General features: G+C 38.3%; 1 protein-coding gene across 2 annotated transcripts in view; it reads right to left on the bottom strand.

Annotated features, from left to right (window-relative positions):
* PBX3 (PBX homeobox 3) overlaps nucleotides 1-23721 on the bottom strand; it is a 194800-nt gene that overhangs the window by 14616 nt on the left and 156463 nt on the right. For both annotated transcript variants that reach the window (XM_028507695.2, XM_028507712.2), the window contains exons 4-5: nucleotides 22959-23149; nucleotides 16294-16429 (exon numbers count right to left, since the gene is read on the bottom strand). In XM_028507695.2, the coding sequence (XP_028363496.1) occupies nucleotides 16294-16429; nucleotides 22959-23149 (327 nt within the window). The remainder of the gene's footprint in view (nucleotides 1-16293; nucleotides 16430-22958; nucleotides 23150-23721) is intronic.

Raw genomic sequence — 23721 nt, 5'->3', positions numbered from 1 at the left:
TTTCCATCATAGCAGCTTTCCAAGGCACAAGGGTTTTAGGAAAGAATACACACATACATATATACATAAGAATAGGTGGCCAGTGGAAACCTGAAAACCAGGCATGCCCTAGGACCCTTTGGAAAATCTTTCCTTACTTTGTGGAGCATCTAAACCCTAATTGGAGACTACTGTCTTGAGTGCGCCGAATAACTACGATTACGTGTTCATTTCATTGTGTGACTACGGCATGGGAGCCCCTCAGATGGCATGCGCCTAGTAAAGACCTTCATCGATAAAAACATTTCCCCCCACTCCTTAGTTCATGTCCATGGGTTGTACATGTACGTTCTTTGGCTTCCCCATTTCCTATAAACCTCCCCCTGTGTATTTTGTTCCTACCAATTACGCTTCTTATTCCCTGTACCTTTCCGCCCATTCTCCTTCCTCCCCATCCCTGATGATAACCCTCCATGTGATCTCCATTTCTGTGATTCTGTTCCTGTTCCAGTTGTTTGCTCAGTTTGTTTTTGTTGTTTTTTTAGGTTCAGCTGTTGATAGCTGTGAGTTTGTTGTCATTTATTATTCATAGTTCTGATCTTCTTTTTCTTAGATAAGTCCCTTTAACATTTCATATAATAAGGGCTTGGTGATGATGAACTCCTTGAACTTGACCTTATCTGGGAAGCACTTTAGCTGCCCTTGCATTCTAAATGATAGTTTTGCTGGGTAGAGTAATCTTGGATGTAGGTCCTTGCCTTTCAAAACTTTAAATACTTTTTTCCAGCTCCTTCTTCCCTGCGTGGTTTCTTTTGAGAAATCAGCTGAACTTTAGAGTTTATCTTTAGTTTTGCTTCTGTGCATAAAACACATTAAGGAGAGGATCAGCACTTGTTTGGAAAAGCAGCAGCTGACACAAAAATATCATTATTGAGATTAGCAAACTAAAAATTTATGAAGCACAAATCTTAGACAAATATGTAATTGTGTTTCCCATGTTTACTTGTGATGCATACTTTATGTACTATGCCTAATTAAATGCAACAGATTATGAAATGTTGAAATGCCAAGTTGTGTATAATGGAACATGTAGCATATTTATATGGTAAACAATTTTACCTCTAATAAATAGTTTCTCCCTAATCAATATGTTTTCATCTCCATTATGCGATGCTATCTGAAATGAGGGATGGAAGCCAGAGACTGTTCAATTTTTAAAGTTAATGATGTTAATAAACTAAATCTCATGCTACTTCTCTCCCTCCCAAGGGTGCATACTCAGTGTGAGGACAGAAAGGCTGGGCACACTGCAGATAGCCACCTGTGTGTCGTCCCTTGAGAACCCAGAAGGCAGCTGAGCAAAGGCTGGAGGGCCAGACGGACCTGGGGCGAATCCGAGCTCTGCGATTTCCTAGCTGTGTTACCTTGGTCAAGTCTTGTCATCTGACGTTCTCCTTTCCTGATGTACAGGATGAGAGAGTGGTGCATACTCCTCACAGGGCTGTCATGAACATTAGATGAGATAACACGTTAAAATACACAGGACGATGCCTGAGATGTACCAGGCAGCCGATAAACGTTAGCTCTCCCTTTGCTTGTAACAGGTAAGCAACAGGAGCAACTGCAACAAAACCCAAAGGTCAGGTTGCCTTTTTCACAGGAGCTTCAAGTTCTGGGGAGAGCCGTCCGTGCTAGTGGGGTACTGGCAATGGAGGAATAGGTAGCAGTGAGAGAGGGGAAAAGGGGGTGCTCCCCCATACACCTCAGCAGAAGAAACTTCCTACCAGAGAGGAGAATAAAGCTCAGACCAAGGACTCCTGTCTGCCACACACCTTCCAGGCTACCTCTCCACATAAAGAGCTGATACTACCTACGCCTCCCTGTCTCTCCTCACTCCTACCCCAACATAGCCACTTGCACAATAATGCAGTGGGCCCAGAATTTGTAGGAAACCTGGGTTTATATCCTACTTATACCTATACTTATAATAGCAGCCATTTATGGAGACTTCACTATGAACCAGCCATTGTATTAGGAACTTCACATGTATTATCTCATTTACATAAGACACAGTTTTACTAATGTAGAAACTGAGGTCAGAAAGTTTATATAACTTGCCTGAGACCACACAGCCTTTCCTGTGCTTTTTCCACTATGCCTTATCTAGTAAGAACTGTTTTTATTTAATATTCTTTCATTTAAAAAAATTAAAAATTGTTTACTCAATTTTATTTCTTTTCCTTTGTATTAAATGGCTAAGGCTACAAAAGTATGTTCTACCTTTTTATTGCAAACTATTTTGGCTTTTATAGTTAAAACATGGACTAGCCCAAGAAACCAAACCATTTTCCCCCTTTTTAGAAAATAAGTACCAAATTCCTAACAGTTGTCTTCAAAACCAACTTTTGAAACACAACCCATTTCTAATGGGAGAACTAACAAATAGAAATTCCATTTCCATAGTATTTGAAATAATTTAAAACAGATTCACTTGTCAGGTACCTTTTTTTTTTTTTTATTTGAGGCTGTGAGAAATTTTATTGCCATAATGCACTGACACCCTCACAGTTTGGCTTTGCCCTTTCTATTCTGTGCATGATAGACTGATAACTACTCATGACAGTCACAAAGAGGTTCATCTGCAAAAGTATATAAAACGTCAGCCTCGCGGCCACAGTACATAGAAAACAGATGACACCATTCATCTCCCTAAAACACGTGCTGAGGGGTGGTTCTAAATGACCACAGATGATGTTTTTAGTTAAAGATGCTTTTCTTTAAAATCCTCTCATTTTAAAAAATGTGTTAGGTGTACAACTAAATAGGTTCCTTCATAAGGTCCATGGAAAGCCTTTGGCAGATTTTAAAACACTGACAACCCAACTGTGAAACTGCCGCCCATCAGCTGCACTGAAAGGTGGAGCCATTTACCAGGCAGCACGCCAGAATTAACACTCAAGAGCACTCTTTAATAAACAATAATGGACCGGAATTTTTGTCTAGATAAGTGTCATGTAAATCTAATTCCTGTAACTGAAAACATCAAAATTTATTCAGTGTGCTACAGTCAAACCTTTTGTTTCATGAAAACCCTTATTTATTCAAGCACCATTCCCTACCGAATATACACCCCAGTTTTCTTTTCTTTTTAGAAATCCAGAAATGTTTACTCAATTTATTTAAAATAGAAATACTTGGCCTCAAAAGGTATGCTACCCTTTCAACATACATAATTAATTCTCACTAAAAATGACTCATACATCTTTAGAGCAAAAAATACACCAAGGGTAGGCCTATTCAGACTAAGAGCGGACACAGCTCCACCTGCCAGCCCCGCGCAGCCACCCAGGCCCCTCCGGCTCTCACCTTTGTGGAGCCTACACAAGCCCGGGGGCTGCTGGCACGCTGGTCTGCTGGAGCGCAGAGACTCCGTTCCCTTTTCCTTTGGGAACCCGTACGAGGCTCTGTATGCGCGACATACCCAGCGAGAACATTCCGGCTGAATGGGGGACAAGTTACATTTACTGAGCACAAACGATACACCAGGCCTTATACCAGGCATTCTCCACATGTGATCTCATGTAGCCCTCAAGCCTCTGAAGAAATCATCATTATCCTAATTTTAAGGGCAAAAAGTGGAAACTTCAGGTTAAATAATTAGCTCAAGATCACACTACTACTTAATAATGGCCGAGTGGCCATTATCTGAGTGGCTTTTTTGCACCTTCCCATACTAAATACGTACAATCATCCGGAGTTAAAGTCCCAATTCCTCAAAATCAGTAGTTTGAAATGACAGTACCACTGCCTAAATGGAACACGAATGATAAAACTTAGTTTTGGTTAAAAAAAAAAAAAAAACCCTATAGTAACTACAGGACAATAATCTACACATCTAACTTTAGGAAATCAAGAGGGGGAAAAGGAAAACTGTGTATAATACTACTTTAGAACTTTCCTCTCTCATCTTTGGCCCAGTCACCTGACAAGGCCCCAGGGGAGCTGTGGTCACCCATCAGTTTTCTGATCCCCTTCCACTCCTGGGCTCTGAACTTTGCTAGGGCAAGTCACAAGCCCAGGCCACTGGCTGGCTCTGCCGACAATTCTACCCTTTGACTCATCTCTGGCCAGATCATTCATTCCACACACATTCAGAGTGCCCAGCAGGCACGGTGTTCCCATAAAGCGGACCCTGTAATAAGAGTTGTAAACATTTACACAGGGATATTAAAGTACCAAGCACTGTTCTAAGCACTCATTAAATCCTCGTAAAATCCAGTGCGATAGGTTCCATTTCCCCCTTATATTTTTTAAAAAGGTAGTACATAAAATATGGTTGAGAATGAATATCCGGGAAAAAAGCAGGTATATTAAGAAACATCTGCAAAAAAATATGACACTGCTAATTGCCTTGAGGATTAGAACTAAGACTCTTGAGACAGAAGAAAGACGTGAAAGAAACAATTTCTGGGTTTGTTGAGCTCCACTGTGTTTCCTTTAAATTTCACTAATTTCTCACTTATCTATATTATTTCACTATTCACTAATTTCTGTGCTTATCTATATTATTTCCTTTCACTTTTTTTTGGTTTAATTTACTGTTTTAATAGCTTGACATGGACCCTTCGTTGACTGATTTCTGACCTCCTCCATATATGAGTACATAATACATACAGCATATACATACACACGTATATGTTTAGTATGTTTAAAGCTATAAATTTCCTTCTATGCATGGCTTTCACTGCGTCCCATGAATTTTGATAAGCTATATTTTCATTATGATTCAGTTAAAATATTTTCCAATTTCTATTGTGGTTTCATTAACCTATGGGTTACTAAAAAATACAGGGATGGGCAATAGTAGGCTTACAGTTGTGAGTATGCAAAACAGTTTATTCTTGTATTATTATTAATTATTGTATATTTCCCATACAGACACTGTAAACCTACTTTTGCCAACCCCTTTATATTGTTTTATTTTCAAACATCTTTTTGTCATTAATTTTTAGTTTGAGTCCACTGTAGTCAGAAAACATACACTATGTTTTAAATTATTTAAAATTTATTAAGAGGGACTTTATGACCCAGAACATAGCTTTTCTACAAATGCTTGAAAAGAAGATATAATTTGTACTTGTGGGGTATAGTATTCTCTACGTGTCCATTAGGTTGTGTGCTAATCACAATGGTCAAATTTTATGTCTGTGCTGCTCAAAGTGTGGTTCTGAAACGCCAGGCTCAGAATTACCTGGCAGCTGCAAACTGTCAGGCCCCACTCCAGATTCTTTGCATTAGGACCTTTGGGAACAGGGCCCAGGAATCTGTATTTCAACAAGCTTTCCAAGTCATTCTCATGCATGGTGAAGTGTGAGAAGCACTGTTCTACATCATTACTGATTGTAAGTATATGTGTATGTGTGTTCTGTTAGAGAAAGGTGTAAAAATCTCCTACAGTGAATTTGGGTTTATCTCTTTTTCTTGGAAATTTTATAAGTTTTTGTTTTATGTGTATGAGCTTCTGCTAATAGATTCAAATAAATATAGAACTGCTGTATCATCATTATCTAGTGTGTCTCTATCTCTAGTGAAACTTTTTGCCTCAAAGCATTCATTATCTGACAGAAGAGCGAAACACCAACTTAATTTTGGTTATTGTTTGCATGTTACATTTTTCCCCATACTGTTATTTTCATTCTTTCTGTGCCCTTATGTTTTAGATATGTCTCTCAGAGAGCACATATAATTAAGTTTCATTTTTATACCTTGTCTGACAATAGATGCCTATTACTCAGTTACATTCAATTCAGTTACATTTAATGTAAGCATTGATAAATATGGATATGAATCTATCATCTTAGTAAGTGCTTCCTATTTGTCCCATTTATTGCGATCTTTTAGCCTCACCTTGCGTGTCTTCCTTTAGGTTACTTATTTTTAAAAATTATTCCACATCTCCTTTTTTACTAGTTGGGAAGTTACGTACTCAGTATTCTTTAAGTGACTACCCTAGAGATTATACAATCTTAACTATCAAAATCTACCACTAACAGGTACTTTTATATTAACTGGTACTTTTACCACCTTTTGCAAAAAACGGAAGAGCATTAGAACACATATCCTCCCCTCATAACTTACAAGACATCATTGTGTATTTTAATTCAATATAAATTGTTAACCCAACAGACTTTATTATTTTAGACAAGCAGTCCATATTCATTCATATTCGCATACACATTTAGCTTTTTCTTTGCTTTTCCACTCTTCTCTGCATCACCCACCCTCTCTCTGGAATCTTTTTACTTCTTCCTGAATGATACTTTTTATATTTGCTTTAAAGAAAAACATGGGACAAGTTCTCTCCATTTTTTAACTGAAAATGTCTTTATTTCATTTCCACTTTCAAAGGGCATTTTTGGCACATGTGAAATTCTAGACTGACATTTAATTTATTCCACTTCTTTAAAAATATCATTCCATTTTATTGTGGCTTTACAGTTTTCATTTAAAAATTAGTAGTCAGATTAACTGCTGCTTCTCTGAAGGCAGCCTCAGTTTTCCCTTCCGGCGGTTTTTGTTTTGACTGTGTTGGGGTACGCTTCTATTTATGAATTCTGTTTGGAGACTGCAGTATTTCATGACTCCATGGTTTGGAATCTCTGTCAATTTTGGAAAGCTGTCAGCCTTTCCATGTTAAATATTGCTTCTGACCCACTCTTATGTTTGCTTCTGGGGCTCCAGTTACCTTTATTGCAGACTTCTTACTGTGTCCTCAACATCCCTTACTCTCTGGTGATTTTCTGCACTGTTACCTCCACATTTCTTAGTGTGGTTATTTCCTTAGGACCCACCTGCCAGCTCAATAATCCTCCCTTCAACTATGTCTGAGCTGCTTTTAAACCTGTACACTGAATTCTTAACTTTAGCTGTTGTATTTTGGGCTCTGAAATTCCTATTTACCTTTGTTTCCCAGTTCTCTGACAAAACTTCTATAATTGCCTTTTATGTTCTTAGGCATATTAAGCATAGTGATTTTACATTTCATATCAGATCCTTTTGTTTTCTAGATTTCTGTGGATCTGTTTCTATTGTCTGTTGATTGTGCTGGCTTCAATACATGCTGTCATGTCTTCTTGTATGTCTGTCTTTGTTTTCTGATTGTGTGTTCAGTGTTACATTTGCTTTACTTATAGAAACAACTTGAAGCCTTGAATGATGCTGTCTTTCTCCATTAGAAAAGTACATTTGCTCAGCCCAGGCACCTACAAGTACTAGCAATCCAGTTTCAAGGACCGAGGCAATGTAAATCAAGCAGGTTAATAGTCTCTTTGAGGGTCTGTGTCCTTCCAATGCACCCTTGCTACTAGAATGTAGCCCTAGTAGTTTAAGTCCTAACCTAAAGCGAGGGAAATAAAGTAGCCCCCTCCGCCCTCGGCATGTCCCAGACACCTAGACACCAACTCCCACCCTCTCAGCCCTGCCAAGTTGTCAAAAGCACTGTTTAATCTCTCTTAGTTACCCTCTCAAAATGACAAATGACCCAGGGAAAAGTCATTTCTCTTGGCCTTACTTTCTTCTTATCTACAAATTCCATGGGCAACATTGTTCATTCCCAGGGCCTCAACTATGAACTTGAGTGGATGACTCCCAAGCTACATCTTTAACCTTGAACTTTCCCCTAAATTATATTTCCAAACTGATCATTTCCCAACTGGGCACACCTAGCACAACTACTACAAACCTTTACTCTCCCCTCCATCAAAGCAGCATTTCCTCACGTGTCTCCTATATCCGCTAATAATATCACCGTCTTCAATTATTTATTCTAGGCTAAATACCTCAGCTATCTTCTATGACATTTTCTTCCTCAAAATCACATCCAATTACTTCCCCAATCTCCAAAACTTCAGTTCTACCAGCAAAATACTTCTTAAATCCATTCCTGTTTCCTACTGTCAGTGGCCTAATTTAAATCTTCACCACTTTTTACCTGAATTATACTATTAATCTATGCAATCACTCTCATTCTTGGGGTTTCCCCTCAAACTGATCCTCACATTAGCGCTAGGATTATCTTTCAATCTGATCATACACCTCAACCTAGAAATCCCTACCTTCCATAATTCATTTCATAGCACTTATTACCATATAATTATGTATGTTAGTACTAATAATTATATATATCTCAATTATCCCTCCTTCATTAGAATAAGCTCCACAAGGACAGAATCTGTTATACGTAGCACGGTAACCAGAAATCACTAGTTGCATAAATACTGTTGAATTAATTAATTAGTGCAAAATAGACATGTAAACCGCTCAACCTCATAATTGCAGGCATAACTGCAGACATCTAAACGTCATAATTGTAGACCTTCCCCAAATCAAGCTCAAGCTTACTTTTTACCTAAATCATTTCTTCAGCACACGCTGAGTGTCTACGTGTTGTGCGCTGTGCCAGGTGTAAAGAATATAGTGCTGAGTAAGACCGCAGTCCCTAACAACGCGGAACTCGCCCTCTATTATGAGAACAGCATTCGGCAATGCATTATGGAGTCATAATTGTAGTAAGTACTATTAAAAGTCTGTAAGAATATATAATGAAGGATATGAATGGGAGTAGAAGAAAAGCTTTCCTGAAGACCTGATGTTTGAAATGGGCTTCGAAATAGTAAGTAATAAGATATCTATATGTTTGCACAGGGAGGGCAGGATTAGACAATTCCAGGCAGGAGAAATAGCATAATAATAATTATTATTATATTTTTTCCTTACTCTGTGATAGGCGTTCTGGTAGGTCTTTACATGTATTATCAATCCAAAGTTCCTATAACCCTATAAGATACATGCTGTTTTTGCGCAAATCATATATATGAGGAAATGAGACACAGGGAGGTTAAATGACTTGTCCAAGGTCACAGAGCTAATAAGTTGGAAGAATTTCCTTATCCTCTGAATAGAATAAACCCCCTCCTCGTACCATATTCCAAAATAGCGCCCACATGCAACTGTGCACCGCCCCAGGTAACCTGTGTATCCTGCCAGTAACATGTTTGTCTGCCTCCCCCAAGAAACTTGACACTTCTAAGGGTAAAGAATCTATCTGATTCATCCTTTCTGCCACAGTGCCACACACAATGCCTGGTACACAATAGGTACTCAGTGCTTGTTGAGTGAATTATAAAAATAGCCAAAAATCTTGAAGGATACCTTTGGCTGGATCAAATTAACTAACTTACACTGTTTGTAGCTTCTACTCTCAAAATCCATACTTGTTTTAGAAAAGTAATATGGTCTCCACATAGCTGGCAGAAGAGTCAGGAAAAAGAAGAAAAGCCAAAGACAAGAACAAAGGAAGCACATCTCTGGAGTATTCCAGCTATCCTGTGTGGAAGTATTGCATAGTCAATGTAAGTGGGGCGCCTGGAGGCTAGAACTTGGGGTCTGCCCTGATCTGGCACCTCTGTCCTTCAGGCCAAACTGTGTATACTCGTCCATATCCACTCTCACCCTGCTCTAGGCTGCAAGAGGCAGAGCTACATGCCCTCAGGCTTCTGGCCAAAGGAAGTCACTGGGAGGAGATGAGAAGAAAGGAAAAAAAGGTCAGAGTATGTGTTCCCCTGACTCCCTCACTGTAATACTGCTTTTACTTAAGGCCTCAGCTACTGTCCACACACCTTCTGCGTCCTGGTGAGGTGACAGAACCAAGCATTACACCAGTATTATCCTTTGTGGTTTCCCTGCACTCTGCCCACACTTCTGTCAATAGTCACTTTATTAAACTCTCCTCAAATTATTCTAATTTGAGTGTGCCATCTGTTTTCTGCTGGGACCCTGACTAATATATTGGCCTATTGGTCTGACATGCCTCACAGAAGCAAGGCAATGGAAAGGTGAGATGCGATGATCAGGGGCAGGCACAAGGGGAGACTGATGGGAATGCTCAAAAGGAAGGAGTAGGCAAAAGGAGGTGACGGGTACAGACATTGGAGAGACCACGACTCTGCTTATGGCTTCTTCTAAGGCATAGGAAAACTGAAAAATGCCCCATCTTAGGTGGAAATAGTCTCTATCTACCCTTCGTTTGGGTATCATGTCAAACAAGTGTTAGAGATTCCCTTTTAAAAAGTCAATTCTAAAATAAGTATAATACCTGACATCACTAGAGCAAGCTTTAGGGACCATGTTAATTATTGAGCTGATTGTAGAGAACAAAAACAAAAAAAAATCAGAGGCTTCCCTTGTTTTCTTTAAATCTTGCAGATATGCCTTATCTGTGCTCAGCGCTACAGCATCCTCAAAGCTCCCATCTTTTCACAGGCTGCTCCTTTGTTCTTTGCACACTATTTAATGACATCCCATCTCCACTAGGACACACAATCAGAGCCTTTATAGAACAGAGGGTCTGCAGCCTTCTTTTAAGGCAGTGTGAAAGAACCACTTTCAACAAAATAGCTGCCATTTTCCTTCAGCTTCTCTCCAGTTCGCCAATTGCATACTCACAGTAAAATCTACTTCTGCCTTCTATCTACTGCCAAAGTAACTGAAAAGGCCGTTATGGATAGCTGAAAAAGATACTATAATTTGATAGTCATCTTTTTTCCCCTGCTCTAATTATTATTTTAACAGGCTTCTTCTTATTTTAATACATTTTTTTAATAAGGAAATCTTACTTACAAATTTTAATTAGCTTACTGAATATTCACTGCTTTGGAATAAGTAGTTTAATGAGTAAGGAGACCTCAGACTACTAACTAGCCTGGAGTCTCTGAAGTGGCTAGGGGGAAATGATGCAGCCTAAGTGATATAAGCCCTGGCCTGTGCCTCCAAAACCAGGACTCTGCAGCTGAGGCCTCAGGGATAGAGGAATCATACTGCCTCTTGCAGGAAAAGAAGCAAAAATTCAGTTCCTTCCTTTTTATCAAATAACTTCTATGTACAAACCTCCAGCCTTCCTGAAGACTTGTGTCTCTCGTACAATCTATTAATTTCTCTAAACATTCCTCTCCTCATCTGTAAGGGTTAGGTACTTTTCTTCACACCAGGTTTTCAATACCAGGTCTTGTGCACCATTTTAAAGGCTCTAAAACATGTTAGTTGAATGAATAAATGAATGAATGTGTGAATGAATCTTAATACTTCCAATTAACCTCTTTAGCATTTCAGATTCTCATCTGTTTAAAAAAAATCAATCTTTTCTTTACAGTGTGTCTCAATTAGAATAGCAATGAAGAATAAGTTAATATTTTTCATTCTAAAAACACCTAGCACAAAAGTAGAGCCAGAGTTATTTAAATTCCAAATTGGAATCAGGAGAACAATGAAGTATTTTGTGATTTGGTAACTTGAATAATGAGTGCAAGTTAGCTCCATTCCAAAAAAGAAAAGCATATTAATATCTGCTCCACTAACTAAGAATATGTGGCAATTTAAATATGATTCTCAGTGCTTATGGTATTAGAAATAATTTCCTGTGAATTTTCAGGGTGTTATATAAAAGGGGAACTCCAGCTTAATCAACCCAAACTTCAGGATGTCCAAATTAATGTAGGGCTAATATAAACTGCAATTTTTTTACTTACCTGTGCCTATTTTATTATATTATACAGTGCATTTTAAAAACTACAGTATATATTAACTTAATACGTCCAAAACCAAACGCCTGATTTTTCTCTTCCCAAAAGCTGCCCCAACATACTTCATGACAATTCCATCCTTCCATGTTCAGGCCAAAAACTGGAATCATCCTGTACTCTTCTCCTACATCCTACATCTAATCTATCAGTAACTCCCCTCAGCTATCCCTTCACAATTACCTGGAATTCTGCCGCCTCCCACCACCTTTACTACTAACACCCTGGCCCAAGGCACCATCATCTCACTCTGTGACAGGCAGTGGCACCCTAACTGGTGCCTCTGCCTCCCCTCGCTTCCAAGGTCTATTGTCAATATAGCTGCCATGGTGATCCTGTTAAAACTTCGGTCAGACCAGGTGACTCCTCAGTTGTCCCTAAAAGCCAGAGTCATTACCATGGTCTCTAATACCCCTGCACCATTTGGACCTCTCCTACTACGTTTACCACCTGCTCGGACCACTTTTGTCTGAGGGCGCTTGCACTTACTCTTCTCTCTGCCTGAAATGTTCTTCACCAATTGGCCAGGTAGCTTGCTCATTCATCTCCTTCAATATTTCCCAAAGAATATTGTCTCAGTAAGGGCTTTCCTTACTACCCTATTAAAAACTACACCATTTAATTACCTGTTCCCTTTCCCTCCTTTTATCTTCTCCACTAACACCTATCACTGTGTAATTTATCATTTCATTTACTTATTTTATCTGTTTATATTCTCCCAGGAAAATGTAAGCTCCATGAGGACATATTTGTTATTGTTGTATTAAGCTTTTTAGTCAAGTAAAAATACATATATACAAAAAAAGGGACACAAAGTATAGAGCCTGATAAATTCACATACAGTGAACACACCCATAAAATCATCATTTAGAGCAATAAACAGTCCCCTTTCCAATCACTCTTCTCCCAAGGGGAACCCCTAATCTGAATCATATACTGAGAGCCTGGCTTCTTTCACTTAGCATTATGTAGTTACTTACAGTCTAGTTTATTTGTTTGCATTGCTATATAATATTTGAAATATATATAAATATACTACTTTTATTTACCCATTTTCCTGATGGACATTTCCATTGTTTATAGTCTATTAAGAGTGCCATTGATAAGGATATCCTTATGCATAACTTTTGGTGAACAGACACACACAGTTCTGTCAGTAGAGCAGGGATTTTTGCCTGTTAAATTCACAGATGTCTCTTCTATCTCTAGCACAGTATCTGCCTACTTGTTTTATCATTTGGCGCATAGATTCATATGCACTGTGTCTGCATTGTTAATATACATATGCACAAACACATAAATACATACATTTTTTCTGAACCATCTGAGGCTTAGTTTATACAACAAAGCCCTTTACACCCCTAAGTAAGTCAATGTGTATTCCTAAAACTAGAGATATTCTCTTATGTAACCATAGTACAATTACAAATTGCAATTTACTGTAGTAAATTTAACATGATAATATCCTCTATGGCGTATTTCCCCCTCTGGTACAGTATCCAGTCTAGAGTCAGGTACTGCATTTACCTGTCAAGACTCTTTAGCCTCTTTTTATCTAGAACATTCCCACAGCCTTGCTTTGGCACTTTTTAAAGAACACTACCCCCCTCCTTTTTTTCCTGGTAAACATTCTTTATTTTGGGTTTGCCCAGTGTTTTCTAGTGATTAAGTTGAGGTTACACTCCTGGATGAAATGCTACATTCAATGCTCACTTGTCCCTCTACAGTGATGTTGATTCTAATGACCTGGTCAATGTCTTGTTCCATTTCCCCGCTCTGTTTGTTTTTATCCCTTGCAAATAATAAAAAGCCTACAGAGAAATACTTTAAAACGATGTTCTTCATCAAAATTTCTCCCTAGATTTAATATTTATTGAGCTTCTTGCCTGATCCAATCTTTACTAAAATGATGTTAGTAAATATCCTATCACTGAAATTATCAATGTTTTCCTCTGTTGCTTACACATTTCATGTCTTTTTAAAGAAATTTTTTCCTACCTTCAAAGTACTAAAGATATTTCCTTACATTTTCTTCTGAAAGTTCCATACTTATTCTTAATTGTTAGTATTTAAGCAGTATTTTATTTTAATCAACAGTCAATCAGTTCCATATACTCTAAATCTAGCAAAGATAGTGCTGCTACAGTTGCTTATTTTCAGTGGGTTTCAATTTTTTTAAGTTAGCTTTGTATACCAACAGTTTCTGGATTTTAAATTTAATTATATTTTAGTATGAGGTATATTTTCAATAATATTTTTTTATCTTTAGAAAGTAGTTAACACGTCAAGTCTAGAACATTAGACTCTGCTTTAACTTCCAAACAATTTAAACAAAAGGGCACTAATTTACAAGGCTAGCAACTGATGCTTCATTAGTTAAAATGTCAACATTTCGTCATTCCCACTTCATTGATGTGGGGTAAAGGTGTTGTTCAGAGGAAGGAAAAGGGTAAAAAGGGGAAGAAATAGCCAGAATTTAAACTGATTCTTGAACTGATCACTAAAATTCTGCATTTGAAGGGCCAACCTGGAAGAAATAAGATCAGAAGATCTGCTTTTTATACAGAGCAATATATTTAAGCCTATGCTATTTCTACCACTAAAACAAATACTAAAAAATTTCAAACCTAACAATTTCATTGTGCTATAGAAAACAAGTGGAATGACTATAGTAATAAACTATTTTTTAAAAGATTTTATTTATTTATTTTTAGAGAGGGAAGGGAGGGAGAAAGAGAGGAACATCAATGTGCGGTTGCTGGGGGTCATGGCCTGCAACCCAGGCATGTGCCCTGACTGGGAATCGAACTTGTGACACTTTGGTTCACAGCCTGCGCTCAATCCACTGAGCTACGCCAGCCAGGGCTTAGTAGTAAACTATTTTTTAAAAAATCACCAGTAAATGGGTTCCTAGCCTATTTTAGAAGTAGAGCAAAACCTCCCTAGTTTAGAACAGCCAGGAGGAAACTTTTCTCTCACTTATTACAGAAGCACTATGTTAAGCAAATCCTACACTACACATAAAATGCTAGTACTACAACTAAGGAAAAACTAGGGTTCTATCAGTTCTTCAGAAAGGTGTGAATATTACAGAAGTAAAAAAGAAAAGAAAGAGGAACCACACAAACACATTATTTTAAATTGGACCTGAAACATTTGAATTTGTAAGTCAGAAAGCTGTAGCAAGAGCCAGAAAACCAGACTTGGAATCATCAGCTGGTGACCAGCATGAGCCCAATCTTAATGTCAGGGAGGTGTACACACCATAAAACACCCACTTGATGTAGGCATACTTTTAATTTCATCTTCCCTATCTGATCCAGCACGTTATACTGTCCCTTCGTATTTCAAGTGGCAATGAGCACTACATAACCCAGAGAGTGATGTATTTTTAAAGATTGCATGTTTTTATAAGCTGGTAACCCAGATCGATTATATTCCATTTAAAATTGAGCCCTCATCCCCCCTCCTCCAAAATCAAGGTACACTGCTATTTCATGTAAGAATGGTAATAACTAATAAATAAAATCTTCACTGTAAATCTAATTTTGCTCTAGAGGTTCTATGGAAACTAATCCCAAAATAGGCGCTGGATTAACATCTTAAACCCGGCCCCATTTCCTTAAATAACAATGACATAATGCTGATATGACACTTTCATTGGAATGTGAGAGGGGCCTTCAGTGCCCTGGACTTCAGATGCACAAGCAGGTGCATTTATTTAGAAACTACCTTAAACTCTGTGTCATGTGACCTCTTGGACACATTGAAATTTCTGTCAAGAGTCAGCTTTTCCTTAAATTCCACTGCAAGTACTGGTTGGTAACTATCACTTTTGCATGCTATAAAGAAATAATACTCCAATGCCAACCTCTAAGCAACAATATGAATATTTAAATTGTATTTTCAAGCCAATGCCAATAGGATATACTTATTTTTTTAGGAGGTACGGTTGTCTATTTGTTGCCAATCCTCAATCTAAATACTAGTAAATTTGTTTAAAAAACTAAATACGTTTTTGTTAGATGATGGCAGCTAACTTCAGGGCCCCAATTTATTACAAATAGACCTTTAGGACAAAATACAAAATAATGACAAAAATGAACTTAATTTTTTTGTTTAATGGATAACAAGGAAACACAGAAATCATTGGGGCCCAAATATCATAAGGCATCGTACTTTAGAAAGGACTTGGTGAATTCCTCAAAGCTTTCACCAAAGAGTTAGTTATATTAAATATCCTTTCAGCAACAAATAAACTGGTTTCTCACTGGTGGAAGCTTAGGTCAGTCATCTAAATTGGGAAAAGCAGGACTATAAGCCATTCAACTGACACATTTTATGTCTTTTTAAAGAAATTCTGTCCTACCTTCAAAGTACTAAAGATATTTTCTTACATTTTCATTAAACTGTGTCTCTTCCCATGGCACGTTTATGTCCTTTCTATAGAAGATTTACACTAGGGCAGTGGGTGACTATCTTGATTCCTTGCCACTTAGGATTTTTAAAAAAGTTATCTAAGCTTAAAAGCTTGGATGAATATGTGGAAATATCTATGTTTTCTCTGTATCTTCTTTGACGATGGGACATCTGGACATGACACTTGATGAGAACGCCCTGAGGAGAGAACAGGGTCCCTGTACTCCTGGCAAACGAGGCAGCCCCGCGCGCCCTCACCCACCTGTGACACTGTGATGCTGCACTTCTTGGCCAGCTCCTCTTTGGCTTCTTCACTGGGGTAGGGGTTGCTGAGGTGTGAGTAAAAATATTCATTCAAGATTTCTGTGGCCTGTTTACTGAAGTTACGCCTTTTTCGTCTATGGCAAAAACAAAAAAGAACTGTAGTTAAAATCAGCATTTTAGGTACCACCCATATGGTATCATAACTTATGCTCTTGATATCCCCCAAAGCACTATCCAATTCATTTTAAGGTTTCGAGTCACTAAGAAAAATACTAGAATATAAAGCACTGTTAACGTCATTCTTTAATTTATTCAACAAATATTTATTGAGGATCTAATGTGTTCTAGATACTTAATAAAGAACAAGTTGAAACAAGACGAGTAAGATCTACCAGAAAGTTTACAGCAGATCGGAGGATTAAGGTGAAAAGTCGAAAGGGGAAAGAAAGACATTAGGCAAGTAACACAGAAATAAATAACTACAAACCGTGGTGACCATATCAAGTCCCATGAAGGAAAAGCATAATATGTAATGAAAGTGTGTAAGAGGGAAACCTAACATAGATCATGGAGTCAGGAAAGGTTTCCCCGAAGGAGTGACATTTAATCTGAGATCTGGAGAACACGTAGGAGTCAGAGAGAGAGGGTAAGAGGAATGAGTGGAGGAAATGGTCCTGTATTAGAACAGAGGCTGGCAAGTCCAAATGGCTGAAAAAGGCTGGAGCCCAGTCAACATCAGAGAATGTGTGAGATGAATCTGGAAGGGTGGGCGGGGGGCAGATTATATAGGCTTAGTGGGCCCCGTAAGAATTTCTAGATTTCATTTTACCAGTAGGAAGGTATTAAAGGTTTTTAATTTCATGTTTTTAAAAAGACTGTTCTGACTGCTAAGAATAGTGGGAGGAGGACATGAAAGGAAATATAGAGTTATTTAAGGAGACAACTACTATGGTCAAATTGAGAGATGATGGTAACTTAGCATAAGGTGAGAGTAATGGAAATAAAAAGATTCAAGATCTATTTGAAAGGTAAAAGCAATAGGACTTGATGATGAATTGGGTGGGGGAAGTGGGTGGAGAAGAGAGAAAAGCAAGGTAAGGAAAAAATACATCAAAGATTTCCAGATTTGTCTGCTTAAGCGACTGACTAGACTAAAGTGTGATTTGCTCACAGGAAAAGATTAGGGGAGAAAAATATTTCTTATTGGGAGAGGGTGGCAGAGTGTCAGAAGATCAAGTATTTATTAACATATTTACTTCCAATAGCAAAAATGTTATTTATATTTGGGTTTTGTTACTAAGGTTTTAAAGAATTCCAGACTAAAACTTAGCATTTGTTAGACTCCACCTTAAATTAGATGCTCCACACCCTGGCCAGGTGGCTTGGTTAGTTGGAATGCCATCCCAGACACCAAAAGGTTGCAGGTTCAATTTCCAGTCAGCACACATATCTAGGTTGTGGGTTCGATCCCCAGTCAGGGTGCATTTAGGACAGAGGCAAATGATCAATGTTTCTCTCTCACATCTATGTTTCTGTTTTTCTCTTTCTCCCTCTCCCATCCCCACCTCCTCTCTCTTTCCCTAAAATTAATAAAAGTATCCTCAGGTGACGACTTAAAAAGAATTTAGATTCTCCAGTAACTGGAAAATACTTTCCCCAAATAATTTTCCTAATACTTTCTTCCAAGTAACTTTAATGATCTTCTCCATGATATGCTACACTCAAAAAGAGACCGTCAGCAGGCAGTTGTAAATGAGTATACCCCACGAGACCTTCTGGTTAAAATGATGTCACTAACCCAGAAGGTCAAGCATGTAATCTATGTCTCAACATTAAGGGAGAGAGTCAGGGGAGCAAGAAATCTAGGTCTGATCAAAACATCTCAGGCTATCAGAACTAAATTTTCTTATTTCAGTAATTTTTGAAAGGTTAAACCATTGTTTCCTACGAAATGAAGATGAGAATCAGGATATTTTGGGGGGATTAAAATCAACAGGATTCGATGATGAACTGAATGGGGGAGATGGTTACAGAAGACAGAGAAGAGGAGGAAAAGATACATACCAGGAACAACAGTTAGCATTTCTGCAGAAGTCATGCACTGCTTGAAAAGAAAAACAAAGCCCTGACCTGGTGGTACTTTGAAGAGACACGCTCAGATGAGTAGGTGGTTTGGTGAGTGGGGTGTAAACGTCTAGAATAGATATTGAAACTGTCAAGCCTACAGATAATTACCATACCCGATCCACAGATAACGCTTAATGAGACTACACAATGCTGTCTTGCTCATGAAAATCTAGGTTTCTGGCTTTTTATTAAAAACAACAACAACAATAACAACAACAACAACGGGAAAATCAGCCACACCAGGCCTCCATTCTCAGGAGGCAGCCGTAGACTAAAGGTGAGTGACGGCTGTCCCCTCAGATGTGCGGCCGTCTGCTCCGATCCTCACTGCTCCTCATTCAATCACTCTACTCAATTCCGTAATATGTAAGCATGTGAGTTTGTCACTCCCAGTCTAAGGCATGTAGTCCAGCAGCAAGACCCAGGGAACACTGGAGTGGATGACACTGGGCATTTGGGGGAAATGAGGACTTATGAAAGAAGGAACCAACAGAAACATATCTGGGAAAACAGATAAATTTGGCTCACTTAATAATTTTGCCTACAAGTGGTTTTAGCGAACACTGGAAAACCACAGAGGACAAATTTATATGCAGAACACAGTCCCTCCCCCCAAACATTGTGGCTGGGTCCAAACTACAGAAGTGCAGAAGGACCTATACACATTTACCCTTTGTACTAGTACAGGCTTTGGCCTGTCCAACTATCAAGAAAATTTGAGTATGGCCTTAATGAAAAACCGGAGTGAGCAAGGGGATCATATATCTGAACGAGTATGTTTGCCTAGAGCAAAAACACCTTCCCTTCTCAGGGAAGAGGACTTGCTAAGAGATACAACAAGGATAGATAGAACTGAAGTTCGATATTTGCGTTCATTTGAAGGCATAAGAGACAACTTGGTTTTATACTTTATTTATTTTTTAGAAAAACATGCCTATTAAGCATCTCCCCTAAATCTCATCCCCCCCAGGGTTCAGCACACACTAAGTGGCTATGCCTCAGGCCAGTGCACAGTGGCCCATCAGTCCCAGGGCTGTGCCCCATCAACATCGCTGCACTAACGGTAGTCTCTGTGGGAGAAGGGATTCTGCTCCAAGCTCTGCCACCTTCTCATTCTTGCTCTGCTCACACTGGCTTGTTAACATATTCCCCTTGGAAGAAAAATAAATCATTTTGGTGTATATATTATGCATGCAGTTATGTAAAAAAAAAATAGTAAGTATGCATGTTGATAAGAACGGGAAAGTATCAGCAGAAATAAGGATCACAACTGTGTTAAGAAGAGATTCCTTTCTGTTAGAAGTACTTTTAAATGTCTTTGTTATGTATTTTTTTACTAAAATGCTCAAAGTTGGCAAATAATTTAAAGATGCTTGTTGCTCTTTTACCTCCCTAATTCTTTGAGCTTTTATAAGTATTAAGTGGAAATCTTCATTCATCTGTTTAGTCAATAAGCTATTTTTTGCAGCTTACTACATGTAACATGCTTGTTGGAATCATGAGAAATATAAATGTGTAAAACTTGGTTGCTGCTTTCAGTGACTCTTGACTTCATAGGGGAGAGAGGGAATATTCATGAAAAGTTACAAGAAAGGTAGTCCGCATTAAGTTTGGTCTACAGCAGCAATTTTCAACTGGTGTGGGGCAAGAATTTTCAAAACATGCAATAACTGACTACTTAGTCAGGGGCACTGACCTCTTTTCCCTTTGTCAAATTAAAAAATGGCAACAGTCAACACAACAGCTGTCTGGTGTGAATGAATCAAAATTATACCTATTCTTCTGTCAAATCAGCAAAATTATATTTTTTGGTATGCCATAGAGCTTTAGTAATTAGTTTATGTGTGCCACGAGACAAAAAAGGTTGAAAATCACTGGTCAAGAGAATTGTATAAATGTAGTCTCGGTATTGAAGAGAAGGTAAGGACCAGTCAGTGAGTGGAGTGATTGAAGAGGACATCCTAAAGAGGAAGCATTCAGGCCAGGCCTGGGAGGACAGCAAGGTCTCCGCAGATAACGAACATGCACCCCAGTTATGTTCCAGGCTCTATACTGGCCAACCTCACAGATGACAACTCATCATGGGTGAGTGACTTGGGAAAGGGCGGGGAGAACAGGGTTCCTTATGGAAAGCTGGGAGGTGTGTGTGTGGGTGAGGGGTGGGTGTGGTATGACACAGGTGGTCAGGCAGAGGAAAAGAAAGAATTCTATTCAGAGAAAACAATTAAGACCAAGAAATGTTTCATTTCAGATTAAACAGGTGAGAACAATTTAGTGACACAGGAAGAGCACTAAAAATGCTCGAACTTTGATCTAATTATTTCATTTCTCGGAATTAATCCCTGGGAGACCAAAAATTTCAAGTCATGAAGATTTTCATTAAAACACTAGTCTCAATAAAAATCTCTCTAAAGTAGTACCCTCCCTCCATCCTTTTCTCTCTCCTCACCTTGCTCCATTGTTCTTCATAGCATTTATCATCCTATTATACTTTAGTACAGTGATAAATAAAATACTATAGCATATTTGTTGACTTGGAAATGTAAATCCAGTTGGCAAAAGTATATCTACCTAACTTGCTTTTCTTTATATTAGCACAAGTAAATACTTGTTGAAGAAAAGAAGCAAGCAAGCAAGCAAGGAAGAAAGAAGTTAAAATGAAAATTAAAAGGTATAGTTTAAATGCTCATAAATACAGGAATGGCTAAGTAAATTACCACAATTCCATCTGGTGGACTTCAACAATCATTAAAATATTAATAAATGTTAGAGCTTGTGTATTATACACAAATATTTACATATTCATAGTAAATTTTTAAAAAAGCGAGCCAAATTAAACATATTGTATCAATACAAGAACAGGTTTTTAAAAAACCCCCCAAACCTGACAGAAATATACTAAAACATATATAGTGATTTTTTTCTTTAGGTATTAAAAATATGGTTGTTTTTCATTCCTCCTCCTATTCTATATATTTTCCACAGTGAACCTGGTATTTTTTTAATTAAAAAAAAAATTTTTTTAAATTTATTTTTAGAGGGATGGGGAAGGGAGGGAGAAAGAGAGGGAGTGAAACATCAATGTGTGGTTGCCTCTAGCACACCCCATACTGGGGATATGGCCCGCAACTCAGGCATGTGCCCTGACTGGGAATCAAACCATCAATGCTTTGGTTTGCAGGTCCATGCCCAATCCACTGAGCTACGCCAGCCAGGACCGAGCCTGGTATTTTTTAAATAGGAAAAAAATCAAATAAAAATTTGGAAAAATCTTAACAACAAAACAGGAGGTCGTTCATATAAGGCCTTAAATGTCGGGTTAAGCAGTGTGTATGTAATGAGTTATCCAGCACTGAAAAGCTACTGTGGTTTTTAATCAAAGCCATTAGATCACGGAGATGCTACAGAAACAGAAAAGGTATACGGAGGACGGGCAGGAGCAGAGTAAGGCTAGAGACAGGGAGACTAGTGGGAGTCCAGGTACAGAAGGATGAACATGAACTCAGCAGTGCGAGTAAGGATGGAAAGAAAGAGTTAATACGAAAAATGCTGAAAACGAAGCACTGGTGGATTCTAGTAACTGATCTGTCATAGAAGAAGGAACCAAAGATGATACAGGGATTTGCTTAACTGGAAGCTGGTGGTTACATTAGGTGGCAGACGTTTCCTTTTCTGGCCTTAACAGCTCTGTCATGGAGACTGTTCCACACACCTTGTTTTCCAATGGAGAGGCTAACTTAGTTATTTTCTTTTATACTGTAAAATTGGGATGATAATTATCACCTCTGTCAGGTTCCAAGGAAGAGAAAGCCAAATAAAACAGAAACTCCTTTCCAAAGCTGAAGGCTGAGCACAAGCTTTAGCAATGCCCAAGAGGCCTCCCTGCAGAGGCAGCATATGCAATACTGGCAACTGGACAATTTTTTTTATTCTATCACCCAGTAGGTCAAACACACCATACACAACTTATTACCTAATTCCTGTGACACTTGGTGAAAGCTTCAGGTAAAAGAGAAATTTTAGTCCTTATAGGAGAAACTGGTAGCCTTTCTTACTTGATTTGGAAAAACAGAGTTTTGGGGGGTTTATGGTAAAGGCTATTAATAAAATACCACTTCTTTCTTAGGTGCATCAGTATTTCCAACTATTTCTTTATAACATACACAAACAATGTAACATGAAGGAATTCTTAGAAAGCAAACCTTTGTTAAAACAGAGTTACAGACTGAAAAGTTATCCTTAAAAATACTTTTTAGCATCAGATTTGAAAGGCTACATATTCCTAAGTCATTAGTGGCAGCACTAATCCTATCTATTTCCTGAGTCACCAAATTGGCAGCTAATACACTACCACTTCCAGACAAGAGGCTTGACAGAGCAGACGCCATGAGGTGAATTACCTGTCCATCGTAGAGAAGAGCTCTTACAGCCAAATTAATGAAGAATCTAAAACCAACTGACCATTTTTATAGAAAATAATATACAGAGAGTAAAAAGGAAAAAAAGCCACACCAAAAGATTTGCGGCCTCACATACCTGGCATCAAGGAATCTTGATCTTAAAATCATAACTGCTTCACAAGTGCTTTGTTTGAGCTGCATCTGAATGGAACTAAACTTTCGATGGATGATGCCCACCATTCTTTCAATCTCTTTTGGGGAAATGGGGCGTGTTCTACTCTGCTCTCGGAGAAGGTTCATCACGTGTGTAGTGAATTCATTACATGCCTGTAAGGGGGAAGAAAATCACTCTTTAGGAATCTGCTATTTTACACCATACCCAGACATTAACTCATCTGAATTTCCACCTCATTTGCAGTTGCCAATGGCATGATGCGTGGGTAGGGTAAGATGAAAACTAAGACACTTGTGAAATGGCAGTGGTAGTTAGATGGGGCAGCACAAATCCTGAAGCTATGAATGGCCAGGCATGCAAGGGAGACATCGCACTCAGCTACCCTTCCCACCAACCCTTGTCCCGTTCCAGAATGAAGTTTTCCCGTTGGGGGAATGCTCTCTACCAACTAAATATAAATATAAGTTAATTGTTAATGCTAAGCACCTTCTAATTTCTCAGGGGGTTTACATTTATTCAACAAATGTATACTGAATAACTATGAAATTCAAACTTTTCCAATTACTATTAAGGGACATAGAAATGAGCAAGATATAAACCTGGCCTTCATTGTGATAAAATATATATAAAAAACTAATCGTCCAACAAGTCAGTCTGTGTAAAGTGTCACAAGAAGATAGAAATAAGTACTTCCTAAGTTCCAAGGAGGAAATGTTAAGTGGAG

The sequence above is a fragment of the Phyllostomus discolor genome, chromosome 3 (assembly GCF_004126475.2).
Source record: "Phyllostomus discolor isolate MPI-MPIP mPhyDis1 chromosome 3, mPhyDis1.pri.v3, whole genome shotgun sequence".
NCBI classification, from domain to species: Eukaryota; Metazoa; Chordata; class Mammalia; order Chiroptera; family Phyllostomidae; genus Phyllostomus; species Phyllostomus discolor.
This window is presented reverse-complemented; position numbering and strand designations above follow the sequence as displayed.